Source organism: Zosterops lateralis (assembly GCF_965231275.1).
Source record: "Zosterops lateralis genome assembly, chromosome: 2".
NCBI classification, from domain to species: Eukaryota; Metazoa; Chordata; class Aves; order Passeriformes; family Zosteropidae; genus Zosterops; species Zosterops lateralis.
In genome coordinates, this window is record NC_139763.1 from 18,875,009 (window position 1) to 18,889,867 (window position 14,859).

The following is a 14,859-nucleotide window of genomic DNA, read 5'->3' on the forward strand; positions in this document are numbered from 1 at the left end:
TGTTTGCTTCTTTATAGCTTAGGGAGGAGTCAACTGGGGAAGCGGTGGATAGCGGTGGCTGAAATCCAGTGTGGCAAAAGTCTTGCTCTCCTGCTGAATGCTGAAGGCTGGTGGAGGGTGAGGTGAGTTACAACTGTCAGAAAGGTGGAGCTAAGAGTTTCAACTCCAGTCTTCCAGGTAAGATATTTGACCTTTGATTAGAGTAAGAGTCAGCTTTCAAAATCATGTCAGCCAATATACAGGTGGGTCTGAAGGATGGTTGGATCAAGGAAACTCAAATATCCTTGCAGATTGTCGCAGAGCAATGCAAGTCACCCATGGAACTGAAATGCTTAGATGCCTTTGTATTTCCACACTGAGCTTGTCTAGACCTTCAGGCATTTGGATATCTTTGACAGTCTGCCCATTGCTTCATCTCTTTTACCTTTCAACCTTGAGTTTGTCCAAAATTATCGCCTGGGCTGGCATCTATTGAAGCAGCAGTTCCTGCATGTTAACCCTCCTGAGCTTTCTTCAAGAAGGAAAAAAATAAGGGAAATGAAGAGAAGGGAAGGCCAGGGCAAGGCAGAAAGAAACCAGGGTCTTCAGGCCTGTTGAGCAGTGAGTTGTTGATGTTTCAGCTGAGAGTTACAGCCCCGGTTTGGACCAGCAGCTGCCCTTACTGGTGCAATGTGCATGAACTTTGAGCTCTGCATGCCAATGAGCACTTCCACATGCTCAGGCTGCACTAAATCCCAAGGGTTATTTTGGATAGTAGATATTAGAACAAGTCTCCAGCAGAAATAACACCAAAGCTTATATCAATATTGCCTGATCTGTCCCTTATGTGAGAAATCTCTTTTTTAAATCACCAGCTTAATTTTTTTCCTGCAGAAGTAGCTTAGAGCTAAGAAATATCCCTCTTCAAGAATTCCCATTGAAACCTGTTTGAAGTAAGGCCTTTTCCAAAGTATAAATTAGGTGTTTTTCTTCTGCTATGGATTCCACTGTTTCATAGGCCAAAAGTAAAACAGAGAAGACACGAATTAAAATTAAGTTCTGCCTGACCTTTGTCCAAGAGCAATAAAGCTGGACAAGAGCAATTCTCTCATCCCACCATCTCATAGGGCAGCAGCATTCTTCCTGTGCAAGTCTGACTCTTTTCTCTCATACAGCAAACATCTGAGATGGGCACTTGCAATAAGTATGGATGTAGTGATCCCTATTCTGTGGATTTTACTGTCTGAAAAAGATCACTTCAGAACACCTGTGAGCTTAATGAGCCTTGCAGAGGTTGGAATGATACAGATGGGGAGTGTGTGTATTTCACTAAATTTGAAGAAGGTAAACTAGATAAGGCATGTAAAAAACCCATTCAGATCATCTGTCTTTGCAAGAAACAGGTTTGGTTCCTGCAATGGGAGTGCAGTTTTTCTTGTATAAGAACTGCTGATTTAGGAAGAAGAGATTTGGAGGAAAAAAAAACAAGGATTATGATTACTGCTATCTGTTCTCAGAGTCTTCTCTGCATCATTTAACACCACCCAGAAGAAACAAATTTTGCCTTGGTAAAACAGTCTTTTCAAATTTTTTTTAGTGATAGAGAAAAACTAGCTTTTGCTATGGTTGAACATTGATGACCTCTGAAAGGCTGTTTGGTTTGTTTGGGCTTTTTTGTTTGTGGGTTTTTTTGTTAATCATGGTAGAAAAAAATGTGTGCTTGATTTTAAACCTGTGCTTACTGTATTTTTGCAGATAAATTCAAGAGCCACTCATTATTGATACAGTACCACACAGATAATCAGTGCTTTGTGGATTTGAAGAAGAGTGTGCTAATGGTTCTTCCAGGCTCTGAGATGCTTGCTCTTAGTGTGCAACAATTTCTTCTGCTTTCTCTGTGTTGGTTTCCAGCACAGGAGGTGTGAGCAAGGACTTTTAGTTCTCTTCTACACAAGAATATAGAAGCATCTAACTGATCACAGAGAATAAATACCTTCTCAGAAGAGGGGAACTAGCTGTATGACAGTGCTGAAACCAAATATCTTGTATCTGTATCAAGAATAACTGGAGAAGTTACAATTATAGCCCATGACCTTCAGAAAGGAGCTACTTGTTCTTCAGGTAGCTCTTGAATAGTAGAGGTTGGTATGAAGTTTACTGCCTGGATCAGACTACCCCAGATCTCACAGGTTTTTACTTGAAAGAAGCATCTTGCACTGGCCATTTGTAAGGATAGCAGAGGTGGTCTTGCTGCATTTGAGGTCTGATCCTTGTGGCAGCCCTGATGGCAGTGCTCTCCAAAGGTCACGTCCCCTCCATCACAGGGACTCTGCTGGCCAGGAAGGAGTTATTGATAAACAACCCTGGAAGAGGGGAATGCATATACAGTGGGGAGATTATCAATCTGGTTAGACTAAAGTGCATTTACATTAAGTTTTCTGGCTCTCATGAGTTAATTTTCAGTATAAGTTAATTTCACAACTTCTTATTTGTGTAGGACAAAAAGGCAAAAATAGGAAATATTGAACTTGAAAGGAAGTTTTCTGTGGAAGATCCTTAAGAGGTTTGTGTGAGGAGAAGAAAGGATTTTCTCTATTTGAGTTCATCACTTATTTTGTCTGTGTAATGTTAATCCAGAACTGTGGTGAGTGAACATTTATTCTAAGTAGTAACAGCAGTTTTAGCTTTGTGTCGTGTCTTGTAAATCAGCAAAATTTAAGATGAACAGGAATGGGTAAGACTAGAGCTTCCATGTGATTTAATGGAGAGCCTTTTTATTTTAGTCCCTTACTAAAGCATGGAGAAAAATTTGTCACAGGCTTTAGACTTACACTCGTAAGGTTAAATATTTTATTTTACTGTGTTGTTGCTACTGACCCTTGGCTGCAGGTGTGGGTGGCAGATGTGAGGAGTTACTTTATTGCTGGATACTGGTTTAGTTTCATGCAGAGAAGAAAGAGGTAATTCCAATTTTGCTTCTGAGGTATTAGCCTATTCCCACATCCCTCACTGCTTCTCCTGTAGCTGCCGATCATGCAGCAAGTAGGAAAATGTACATCCTAGCATGCATAAGCCATTCAGAATGGAAATTTTCAAAAATATGGTGGGTGGCAGACAGTAAAATTGGCATTTGCTTTCACTGGCATAAAGTTCATTTTCTGACAAAAATCCGTGGTGATTTAGGCCTCCAAGGGTATTATTCATGCTTGATATTGGGTAATCTTCAGCACTGGAGAAGCAGGAGGTGAATGTCAAGTACTGAGTTGTCCTCTTACATTTATTTGTGCATTGGGAGTAATGCTACCAACACTAGGCTCCTGTGGATGTGTATTAATGAACCCGATTTGCATGCAATAGCTGCATTTACAGTGTTATCTAGTGCTTTCATTTAAGGTGTTATCTAGTGCTTTTTTTCCCCTTTGGATTTCTTGCAGCCTTCATTTTGTTGAAACAGTTCCTCTCCACCTGCTCCATGAGCTGTGGTGCTGAAGCCAACAGAGATTGTGGTTCTGTGGTGGAACATGATGTGCAATTTGTGTACATGATGTGCTGTGTATTAACTGGACTGGTGTCTGACAGACCAGCATTTCTTAAAATGTTATACACAATTTCAGGAAGTAAGTAAGGAGAAAATTATGCCCATTGCTTTTTCATTCATGGAAGGGGAAGAAACCAAACTTCTAAGGAAAAGAAAGTGAGAACTAACTCAAAGACAGCCATGGGATCCTGGAGGTTTAGCTCCCTGAAGAGGAAAACTTTTTAAAGCTCCTTTCAGGTTTTCTTGGTCCTTGGTTTTTTGTTCCATAGTGATCTTGTCTATAGGCCAGTGGTTAGAACCTGAGATGCATTGAGGCACTAGTTCAACCTAGGAGGTGTTTGGAACATTAGACAATAATCTGGTTTTCTGTCCAGGATTTGTGGATATTCCTTCTTTACATCATCTTTTCCATACTTTACTTTGAGGGATGGCTTTGTGAACATCAGCCTGTCTCAGCTTTTCAAGTCTGGGCTTTAAGAACTGATGTATGATCTTCCTAAAGCAAGCCCTAGGAATACTCAAGGAAGCTATCTGATCCTATTCCATTGTCTTTTATCATTTCCAAAACACAGATTTCACCTTAGTAGGATGAAGTAGTGTGTGAGAAATGCCTTTTTCTCTTTTTTTCTTTTTATTTTAAGACCATTTTCCATTAATTCTCTATTACCTTGCCATTCTGAGTTTAAATCTTAAAGCTGTAGTTCAAGAACCAAAAGAGGTTTAGCCACACAATCACCGTTTGACATGGGAAATTGAATGGCTAAGCCCTGCATATATGCAGTAGGCTGTACACTGCTGAGTAGATTGTATAATTGTTCATCATACATTAAACAACCAATTGCTGATTTATGTACATAGGTAGGCTCATCCTTTACCAATTTCCTGTGACAGATAGCTTCCAGGAGATTAAAAGAATAGCCGGTTCCTGTTTCTTTCTCTTCTCTTTATTTTTGTCCTTTAGCAAGAATATTTGTGTGTGTGTGTGTTTAATAGCATTCATTCCCTAGAGAATAATCTCAGTCTTTGTTTTAGCTGGCCTCCTTCTGAGAGTGTGTTAAATCTGTAGCCAAGATCACAGGCAGCTCTGGGCAAATCATTGGGCTGTTATTAACCTGCCTCCATGGCAACTGCTGCTCGCCAGCCTGAGGACAAAAAATGTTTTTATTCTGCTGAGTTGCACAAAAGGTTCTAGTGATGCCTTGCACAAAATGGCCATTGAAAGGGAAGATGCAGTGATGTGTGTTTGTGCTGTACAGTTTCATATTTAAGTAGTTTTGCAGTGTTTCACTGGAAGTGGATATACAGCTGAACATTTCAGAGTTTTGGCCATATGGAAAGTAAAAACTAGCAGAAAATTGAGTTGAACTTATTTTAATACTACTTACTTTTGTCAGCTTGAGTTCACAGGCCTTCAGCCTGCATTTGTCATCAGAGTGTTAGCAAGTTATTTTGTGAACATAAACTAGGCAAACATCTTCCTGGGGTTTCAGTTGTACTGTGTGAAGATAGTTGCTGACTTAGTTACAGAGAGAGAAAATAAAGGTTTCCTGGAAAGCTTTCTGATTGTTTTCAAAAATCCTCTGTTTTGCTTCAGTGCTTCTTTGGGAAGCTTGGTAAGGGTATCTTAGTTCTAGATAAGTTTCATACTCTGGCTGGTTTTGAAAGCTGCTCTTAGAAGTACTGCTGCTCTTAGAAGTTTTAGGCTTGTGTTAAAATTATAAAATCAGCCATATAGCTTAAGCTAGGCATGGCTTTAATCTGCTCATAAAGAGTGTTCACAGTAGGATCTGGGGGGAGGTCTGATAACCCCAGCACTGCAATGAAGTTGTATCCCACAGTTAGGTACCCTCTGGCAGGAGGCCATGCAGCTCTGCTGTCAATTTGAGTGCAGAATGACTCTGGATGGATGGATGCTGTCTCTTGGAGACATGCTGGTTTGGGATGCTTCATGTGCTTGCAAGCTGGCTGTTTACTGTTTCCAGGTGTACTAAAGTCTCTCTGATTCCTGCTTTAGTCTTGGTGTCAAGGGCTTTAGTCTTGGTGTCAAGGTAGTAGTTCCTGTAGTTCTACATTTGGGCAATTTTCTCTGCTCAAAATAATGTGGTTGCTTTAGACACCTCTGAGGGTGTCCCTTAGCTTTGTTCTGCACTGAGAAAATGAAGGCCACCCAAATTCTGTGATGCCTTTTTACTTCGACCACAGAGGAAGGCAAAGAGTATGGCCACAAATACAATCTCTGCAGCTGCCATTTGCTGAGAGTTGAAGGGGGTCTGCCACTGTTGCCTTGTGTTTGAGGGTCTATGGATTAGTGGCTGATACTGTCATGTCTTTGGGTAAGGAATCCAACAAACTCTTCAGGGCAAATGTTCTGCCAGTGGCCTGGAAGGCTGGCTTGGCAGTATGGGGTATTAAACATCAGTCCTGGGTCTACACCAGTTTTTAGTTTTGTCAGGCTGCTCCCATTTTCTGAAACCAACAGCTTTTCTTTTGGATCTTGTCAGTCTCTTGGTTTTGCTTCCAGCTGTTTTTATTTCCTGTCTTTGACAGGATCCTTCTGTAAAGCAGTCTGTGTTATCAGCACGATTTAGGTGACCAACCTCTCCAGACTAAGCAATGATTGGGGTGTTTGGTCTCCTGCTTTAGGAGTGTGGCTTGAAGGGTGCTTTTTGTGCTGGGCTGTGACCACATGTGTGTTGCCTGCTGGGTCAGAGCATGGTTACTTTTGGATAATCTTTCATGGTTAATCCTGCACCCAGGTGCATGAATTTCTTGGATTAACTGTGGGAGGTTTGGAGCTGACCTGGGAGCAGATGCTGCGGAGGCGAGCCAGCCTCACGTGTATGGCTGCTCTTGCGTGTGAGCTGCTCTCAGGCAGATTCCCCAAAGCAGAGGATTGCTCTGCAATGTTTGTTATCTGAACTCAGCTCTGGACCTCTGTGATAAAATGAAACCCAGAGATAATTTCCTCTGATAGTGTGCATTTGGATTTTGTTTGGCCCATCACTGCCGAGCTGCAGTGTTTGTTCATTTGGCAGTATTTTTGTCATGTAGTTCCTACTGAGTGGACTCCAGCTGTGGACTAGACTATAAAACCTTCCCAGGCTTGTTTCTATACAATTATATCTTGTCTGCAGTTAGTGAAGTGGCGTTTCATAAGTAATTTTGATGGTGATAGCTGCTTAAGCCTGACTAGGGCATTTGCTAGTGACTCTTTAAAAGAAGAGTTTCTCACTTATGAAATGAGAAATCTTTCAATTATCGGATGCATATTATTCCCCAGTGCCTCATGGAAGTGCCTGCTCTGCAACTCATTCATTAGTGGGAAAAGGGAGGGGGATAAAAATAAACTTGCCTTGTGTGGTGGCTGGAGACTTGCTGATCTTTGTGAGGAATTTTTTGGGTGGGAAGACGTGATGTGATGTCCTCATTTGCCAGCTGTCTCCTTGCCTTCCAATGCTTTGTCCATGCCATAGCAGCAGTGGCTGTCCTGCGACGCTGGCCGCTCCATTAAGCGTTGTCTTAATGGCTTGTGTTCTGCGCAGTTGTATGAAATGCACATTAATGGAGACAGCTTAATGCCATCACCCTGAAGTAATGAATTGGTATGGATTGCCATTACCATTATAGCGCAGTTAAAAGCTGTGTTTGTTTCCGATTTACATTTCCCAGCTTTGTAAGCAGATGGGTTTTCAGGCCACGCAGTTGGAAGGAACCTGGCAATTCAGCTGCAACCTTCTTATTACAGTGTTCATACAAATAGCAGCTCTGGGGGGGATTGTTTTGTTAACTCAGACCAGTTAAACAATGCATTTCAGTTAATCATGCTACTGCAAACTGTATTCGGGGATCACTGTAAATCCAGTGTATCCTATAAAAAGCTGGAAATGTATTGTCTATGTAATGCAGCTTCATACAGCTTCCCTCAACAAAAATTGTTACTCTTTGGACCCCATTCAATTTTTCTGTTGTAAAAGTATCTCTATCCCTATAATCTCATGTGGATTTATATAAAAAGTTAACTTGGGAGTAGTGCGAGAGTGTAGGGTAGTTAAGTTTTGTGGACCTAAATGTATTCATCTTCCAATGAAAGTGCAAAGTATCTCCTACTTTTTCAAAAGGTTTCATCGTCTTGAGTATTTGCCTCTCTGGCTCCCAGAGTGTTGCTAGCATAGCTGGTGCTCCTGCCATTAGTAAAGCTGAAACATGGTGAGCTCTGCATGAGCAGCTGAATTGCAATGGATCACTTTAGACAGTGATTTTTTTGCTTTTTCCATTTCATAGGCTGTCTCATTGATCTCCTCTTGATCCTGTAAAGACAGGAGCACTCAGCCCACTTTCTGGGCTTTGAGTCCATACCAACAGATCTGTAGGTCACTGCTTTAGAGGGTGATGCTGTCTTGTACCACCTATAGATTTTTTGCTTAGCATGTCAATGCCTGGGCCTTTTATTCCCTGTGGCTTTTACCAAGCAGAGGACAAATATTCTTTTCCTCATAATTTGCTTTTTTGGTCATGACGTTTCTTTTGCTTTCTCTCTTCTGCTTAGGTTGCTTTGAATGTTGCATTAAGTGCCTAGGAGGAGTGCCATATGCTTCGCTCGTGGCAACCATTCTCTGCTTCTCGGGGGTTGCGTTGTTTTGTGGCTGCGGCCACGTGGCGCTCACGGGAACCGTGTCCATCCTCGAGCAGCACTTCTCCACGACTCCCACTGACCATGCTTTGCTGAGTGAAGTGTAAGTATGCTCCCATCCCCATGATTCATCATAACAACCATGTGCTAAATGAGCAGAGATGGATTCAAACCTCAGTCTCCATCCCTGAGTATGAGGTTGCTTGTTTTTGTAACAGCACTCGGTCATTTACTGGTGTTCATATACAAAGAACCAAAGTGTGTATCCTGGTATGCCTGTTTATATTGGGACCAGTACTCTTTGATATCCTCATCAGTATCACAGACAGTGGAGTTTAGTGCACCCCAAGCTGCTTTTCAGATGACACCCAAGCTGAGTGGTGCACTTTGCTTACCTGAAAGGAAGGATGCCACCCAGAGGGACCTTGAAAGCCTTGAGGAGTGGGACTATGTGAACCTTATGATGTTCACCAGGGCAAGTGCAAGGTGCTGCACATGGGTCAGGGCAATGCCCAGTATCAGTACATGCTGATAGATGAAGGGGGATTGAGAGCAGCCCTGCCAAGGAGGACCTGGGGGTGCTGGTGGATGAAAAACTGAATATGAGTTGGAAATGTGCACTCACAGCCCAGGAACGCAATTATATCCTGGGCTGCATCCAAAGCAGTGTGACCAGCAGAGTGAGGGAGATGCTTCAGCCCCTGTAGTTGGGAGAGACCCCACCTGGAGTGCTGCATCCAGGTCTGGGTGTGCTCAACACAGGAAAGACATGGACCTGTTGGAGTGACTCCAAAGGAGGCCACCAAGATGATCAGAGGGTTGGAGCACCTCTTCTGTGAAGACAGGCTGAGAGTCAAGGCTGTTCAACTTGGAGAAGAGAAAGCTCTGGGGGCACTTTACAGCAGCCTACAAGAGAGCTGAAGAGTGACTCGTACCAGGGCCTGTTGTAACAGAACAAAGGGGTAACAATTCTATTTTAAGAGTAGATTTAGTTTTTGTGGATAACATAAAGTTGTAAGGGATGTCAGGAATAATAGGGAAGCATGGTTCTGTCCATCCCTCTTCCAAAGATAGACTTTCCAAAGACCAGTCCAAAGGTGGACTGGTATATGAGAAAAAAAGAGAGAAAAAACTGGAAAGATTTGCAAATGTAGCCTTTGGACATAACCACTGGTGAAATATTTGGGTCTTTTATGTTCCCAAGGCTTCTCTGTGAGGCCGGAGGAAGGTCTGGAGTGCTGCCTCAGGTCCTGTGTCTGGCAGCCAGCCTGGCCATGTGTGGCTGTGACGAGGGGCCCTGTGATGGGCACAGTGGGCATTGGCACATACAGGAGTGCAGGGGCACCAAGCCAGACAGGTGATATTTGAAGACTCTGCTATCAGGGCTCTGTGCAGCACACTTAATTCTTACTTTCTTTTTAATTTCTGTTGTCACTGACTCCCTGTATATGCTTGCAGGCATAGACCTGCCAGTTTGCTGCTTGCCCTCTGAGCACTGGTGCCTGTCCCACAGCACCATTTCAGGACCCTCTGTCCTCTGACCTGCTCTAGGACTGCTCCTCACTGGGGTCCCCTCTCCCAGCACTGCCCCCACTCAGTCCCTGGCTGAGTGTCCCCAGCTCTGGGGCATGAGCCCTGCAGTTAAACACAACATTTAGTGAGAAAATGTAAGCAGCTGTTTTTCAGCAACTGGGTAACAAAACACCCTGTGCTTGCATCAGTTTCCATTTGAGCAAAATAGAAGAAATTGCAAAAGCAGCAGTCACAGGCAGCAAGTTTTATGTTTAGGAGAGTTGTTGACAATGTTTCTTGTCATGTCAGCACCAGCAGCTGGGAAATGAGTAATTCCTACCAAAGCAGCTCAGGGCTCAGCTCTGTGGAGCCAAGGGGGTGGCAAGGGAGGAGAGGTGTTAGAAAGAGGCAAATTTAAGACTACATCAACATAAAAAGGAAAAACAGAGACAAATACATTAGTAAGACACCATTTGGAATAGACTTTTTAACCAGTTTTTCTATTACTAATTTCTGGTAGTATGCATTGAGTCTCTCCTAGACTGTTAATGATAGTGAAATTATTTATTCTATGCCCTCTCAAATCCTGAGTTAATTATTTCATTCTTTACAGTACAGGTGCAACAGATTTATCTAGTTATTTTTAATCAGTTTGGAAAACAAACATAACACTTTCTACATAAAATTTTAAATGAGCAATATCTTATTTTGTTACAAGAATAACATTTAACTATATAAATCGTAGTCATCAATTTGCTTTAAGCTAAAACATTCAGATGCTCTTTGGAGATCTATGCCAGCAGCTACTTAGTGAAGAAAGACAAGAATCAGAAAAAATATCTTGAGCAAAGCACATTTATCCTCAGAAAACTGGTAGTGTGGATGTATAAAATTAACCTCTTGGTTCTGTGAATAGCTTCACCCAAAATAACCGCCCCAACAATCAAATTCCTTTGCTAATAACAAAATATGACTTCTGAAGACCAGAAGTGTTGTATGGAAGATCTGGAATTCTGGTCCTCCAGAACAATTAGCTTTAGATACAGAATCTGATTGATAATATTTAGAAATTATTCTTTTCCTCTACCTATTCTAGCTAAGGAAAATACTGTTAGAGTGTCATTGCAGATGGTAGCTTTTTAAGAAATCAAGAACTTTCTCAAATAACATCTGAGGGAAGTGCTTATATGTGCCCTGAGATGATCTTCCTCTGAGTGGTTCCAGAGAAACTAAAATGGAAGCATTTCCTAAATAACTCTTCCATTAAAAAAAAAAAATTAACATTTTGATGCGCTCAACACTGCTGTGACTTAAAGCACTGAAACTACCAGCTCACTTGGAACTACCCTTCCAGGCTGTAGAGCAGCCTCAGGAGAAGTCACTGCATGTTTGCTGAGTTTTGTATCAGACAAATATTGCTGAATTAAAAAAAATTTTGCAAACTTAAGTTAATTTGATTTCACAGGTTGAAATGGTGAATTTCAGGGATTGCTTCCTTTCCCTAAGCCAAAGGAATGACCACAGAGCCTGGTAGTTCAGTCGGGGTTCAGCTCCAGGCTTTGCCACTTCAAAGCCCTGCATTGTTCCTGTCAGCCATTCCCAAGTTAAGTGTCAGGAGCAGTGAGAGGAAAAAGAAAACCTCCACAGTGGAGGTGTGACATTGCAGTTTTAACATGGTGACTAACAGCAGTCAATGTAAGGCCTGCAGCACCAGCAGGAGATGCTCAGGTGGGTGCAGAACTAATGCACATCAGGATTGCTTACTTGGGAAGTGGCACAATTGTAACAGTGTTTTCCTGCAGTCTGCTTGCTTAAAATGTTGAGGAGCCTTGAACTTTGTTTCTAGGAGTTGTCTCTCATTTATTATAATTTGAGAGGACTGACTTTGTTTTTATAGGACTGAAATCTAATTATATAATTTCTTTCTTTTCCATTTTAGAATACAGCTAATGCAGTATGTAATTTATGGCATTGCATCATTTTTCTTCTTATATGGAATAATCCTTTTGGCAGAAGGTTTTTATACAACAAGTGCTGTGAAGGAGCTGCATGGAGAGTTCAAAACAACAGCCTGTGGCCGCTGCATCAGTGGAATGGTGAGTGGGATCAGAAATGGGAACAGCAATCTTTGCTGGCTAAAACCTGTTGGGCTCAGTTTGACTCCTGGGTTTTGACTCCAGCAATATAACAGAATATTGCTGCCCTCTTTGTTTAACTCTTTGTGGATGATCAGGGTCAATCCATGTCTTGTTTCTTCTTTGAACTTCAAGGGTGCTTGGTTAAATCAGAATGCTGTAGCTGGGCTGAGTGGGGGCTGCTATGGCCACCCCTGTCTGAACCCACTGGTCTAAACTAAATTGAGGAGACTGCTAATTTTAAAACACTTAATGTGAGTCAAAATGAAATTTATGCTTTTAAACATGGAACACTTGAATGATGCTTAAAGGCAGACTGTAAAATGGCTGTGGTTTGCAGAGCTATTTAAATATCAAACTGTAATGGCTCTGACTTCCACAGTCAATTGTGCTTGAGTGCCTGGATCCTTCAACAAACAGTAATGAATGAATGAAGCTTCCCAACATCTTTGCACTTGAATCAAGTATTGATTTGCAGATGGCAAAAGGCAGACAGATAGAATAGAATAGCGAGGCTTTTTTGCAAAGCCGAAACACTTAAAGCCCTAAAGTTACCAGCCATGTTCTCTTCAGTATACTTCTGTATGAGAACAAAATTGTAAGCAAAGTTTAACTAAAAATAAAACTTCAGATTCTCACCCACATTGTCCCCAAGGGCACACTCTGCAAGAACAGCCATAACTATGTTTCTGAGAGAAGATTTCAAAGCTATTACTGAAAATCTGAATTCAAAGCTCGTAGTTATGGAGGAAGCTAAGCAGTATGACAGATCGCCCACGGGAAAGTGTGGGTGAAAAGAGAAGAGGCTTTTGATGTGATTGTTGCATTTTAATATACAGTCTATATCCTGAACTTAAAAAATATGTACTTTCAGCTGGTTAAATACAAAAGAGATGCATGTTTATTTTCATGAGAGTTAGCAATTTTCCACTGTGCTGTTGGGTACTTACTGAATTTTTCAAGAGCTAATAAAAATAAGGCATCTGATAATTTTCCAGTTAAGCAGCTATTTGCTCAGTTTTTTTTCTAGCAAGTATGGTCTTCACCAAGGAGAAAAATTAGATCTGAAGCAGTGTTTTCAAAAGATTCAAAATAAAGTAGAAACATACATCTATGAATCTCCTCAGTGCAGACAATTGCTTGTACAGTTGAGTAGTTGCAGGCACATGATTGTCAGCTGCGAATACAAATACCAGTGTGACACATGAAAATATGGCAGAAAAATGTGTTTTCATGTTTGTCCATGTTTGTCCACATAACGAAGGAGAGAATTTACCAGTTGGGGAATGGCTTGGAGCTCTGGTAAGCTGCATTAATGTTTGGTGGTGACAGGAAAAGTGCCTGTATGCTGCTGTGTAAAACCTTAGGGCTAAGAACAAGGTTTGTGAGGAGATAAAATGTTTAACGGACTAGTGACAGCAGCTGGGTACAGGCAACAGGCTTTTGAACATGCAGTGACCTTTTGCCACTCTGATCAACAGCGCCTCTATTTCTTCTTTCATTACATTACTGAGCAAAGTCCTGAAAGCCAGTCCCATCTTGCATAAGGTTGTTACAGAAGACAGACTTCCATCTTCCCTAAATTATTTGTGTTGGCTCTGGTAATGCAGAATAGCCATTTCCCACAGTTATCACATTAAATGTGAGAGAGAGTGTATTTTTTCCTGGCTATTTTAGGAGTTAAAGGCTTTGTGCACTTCCTCTTGTGCACACTTCCACATACACGTAGGCAAACTCATGTTTTATTTGTAGTGTATCTACAGAAATCCTTTAACCTGGTCCACTTGGTCCTTCCCAAAACCAAAGAGAGGATTTTCAATTCTCACACAAAACATACAGGTCTGGTATATGGTGCTATCTAATATGAAATAGGGTATTCCAGTTGAGTTATCTATAAATTAAAAGTCTAGCTGGGGTTTTATGGGCTACAGTTTTGCAAGAACCTCCCCACACACCACCTCCCTTGACTGAAACGGAACTATTGTTCAGCTTTTGCTCTAACACTTGCAGGGTTACTCTGGAAAAAAACTGTGGGGATGCAAACTTCCACCACTGCAGCATTAGTTCAGTCCCTTGGTTCTGGGTCAGGCTGAAAATCGTCTCCCCTTGAGAGTCTTTCCCACCCTTTCTGTTGTCCTCTGGCACACAAATTTTCATAGTAGGGCACAAATGCTTTACTGAAAGTAAAGCCTTTCCAGTCCACCTACAGCTAAGAGAGAACAGCCACAGCTAACAGTGAAAAGAGAGCCCAGGAGATGTAACAGCATTCCCCCACCTTCCAAGTGGGATCCAAATCCTGGTCTCACCAGGAGGAGGGAGCTAGGGACTGATGCCAGAGCTACTGTTTCACCATAACACTTAGAAGAGGAGGGAAAGGGCTTAGTGGGAGGAGGAGGCTGGAGATTTTCAAAGCAATCAGAGCCACATCTTTTAATCTAACCAAAGAAAATGCACATAATGTAATTGTTGTTTTTTTTTAAAGAGCAAACCCAAACCAGCAAATTTTAGTAAATAAATCCATGATTCTCTAAGGTGAAGTAATTCATTTGCTGCTTGGCAATGTGTATTAGACCAATTGAAATCTTCTGATCTGCTGTTAAGAGTCATGGTACATTTGCAAAAATAGGTATTTTCAAATGTTACATTCCAAATTGATTTCAATACATCAGGGAGTGTGGGGGAGCTCTGTGAGCATTGATTCACTGTGTGGTTTTGATTTGCAAGTTGTATAGAAATGCTAGTATGTTATAGTTAATTTAAAAAAAAAAACTTAAATTGATTTTTGTTGGAATTTATTGGTTTTAGCCTACAACCAGCATCCCTGCTTAGTTGAGAATCTTGAGAAATCAATGGGACACACTTTCATGAGGGCAATCTGTTTACTCAAGCAGGCTGATGAAAAAAAAAAGTCTGAATTACTTTCTCTGTAGCACTTAAATTACCAAAGTATTTTTAAGCAATGAGAATATGATTTTTGTGTGCTTGAAAATCAAATGTTTTCTTACTTGAATTCTGAAAGTATGTTTAAGATTATTTTGAAGCATTTTTAATGAAAATCTGAGTAG

At 41.4% G+C, this 14,859-nt stretch overlaps 1 protein-coding gene across 8 annotated transcripts in view; it reads left to right on the top strand.

The window, feature by feature from the left end:
* The window catches only part of GPM6B (glycoprotein M6B), a gene marked incomplete at its 3' end in the record, with an annotated part of 42,529 nt that overhangs the window by 22,622 nt on the left and 5,048 nt on the right, over positions 1-14,859 (top strand). For 7 of the 8 annotated variants that reach the window (XM_083885250.1, XM_083885246.1, XM_083885249.1 and 4 more), the window contains 2 exons: positions 8,064-8,250; positions 11,599-11,755. In XM_083885250.1, coding sequence (XP_083741376.1) covers positions 8,064-8,250; positions 11,599-11,755 — 344 coding nt within the window. The remainder of the gene's footprint in view (positions 1-8,063; positions 8,251-11,598; positions 11,756-14,859) is intronic. The other variant, XM_083885252.1, reaches the window with a different exon arrangement.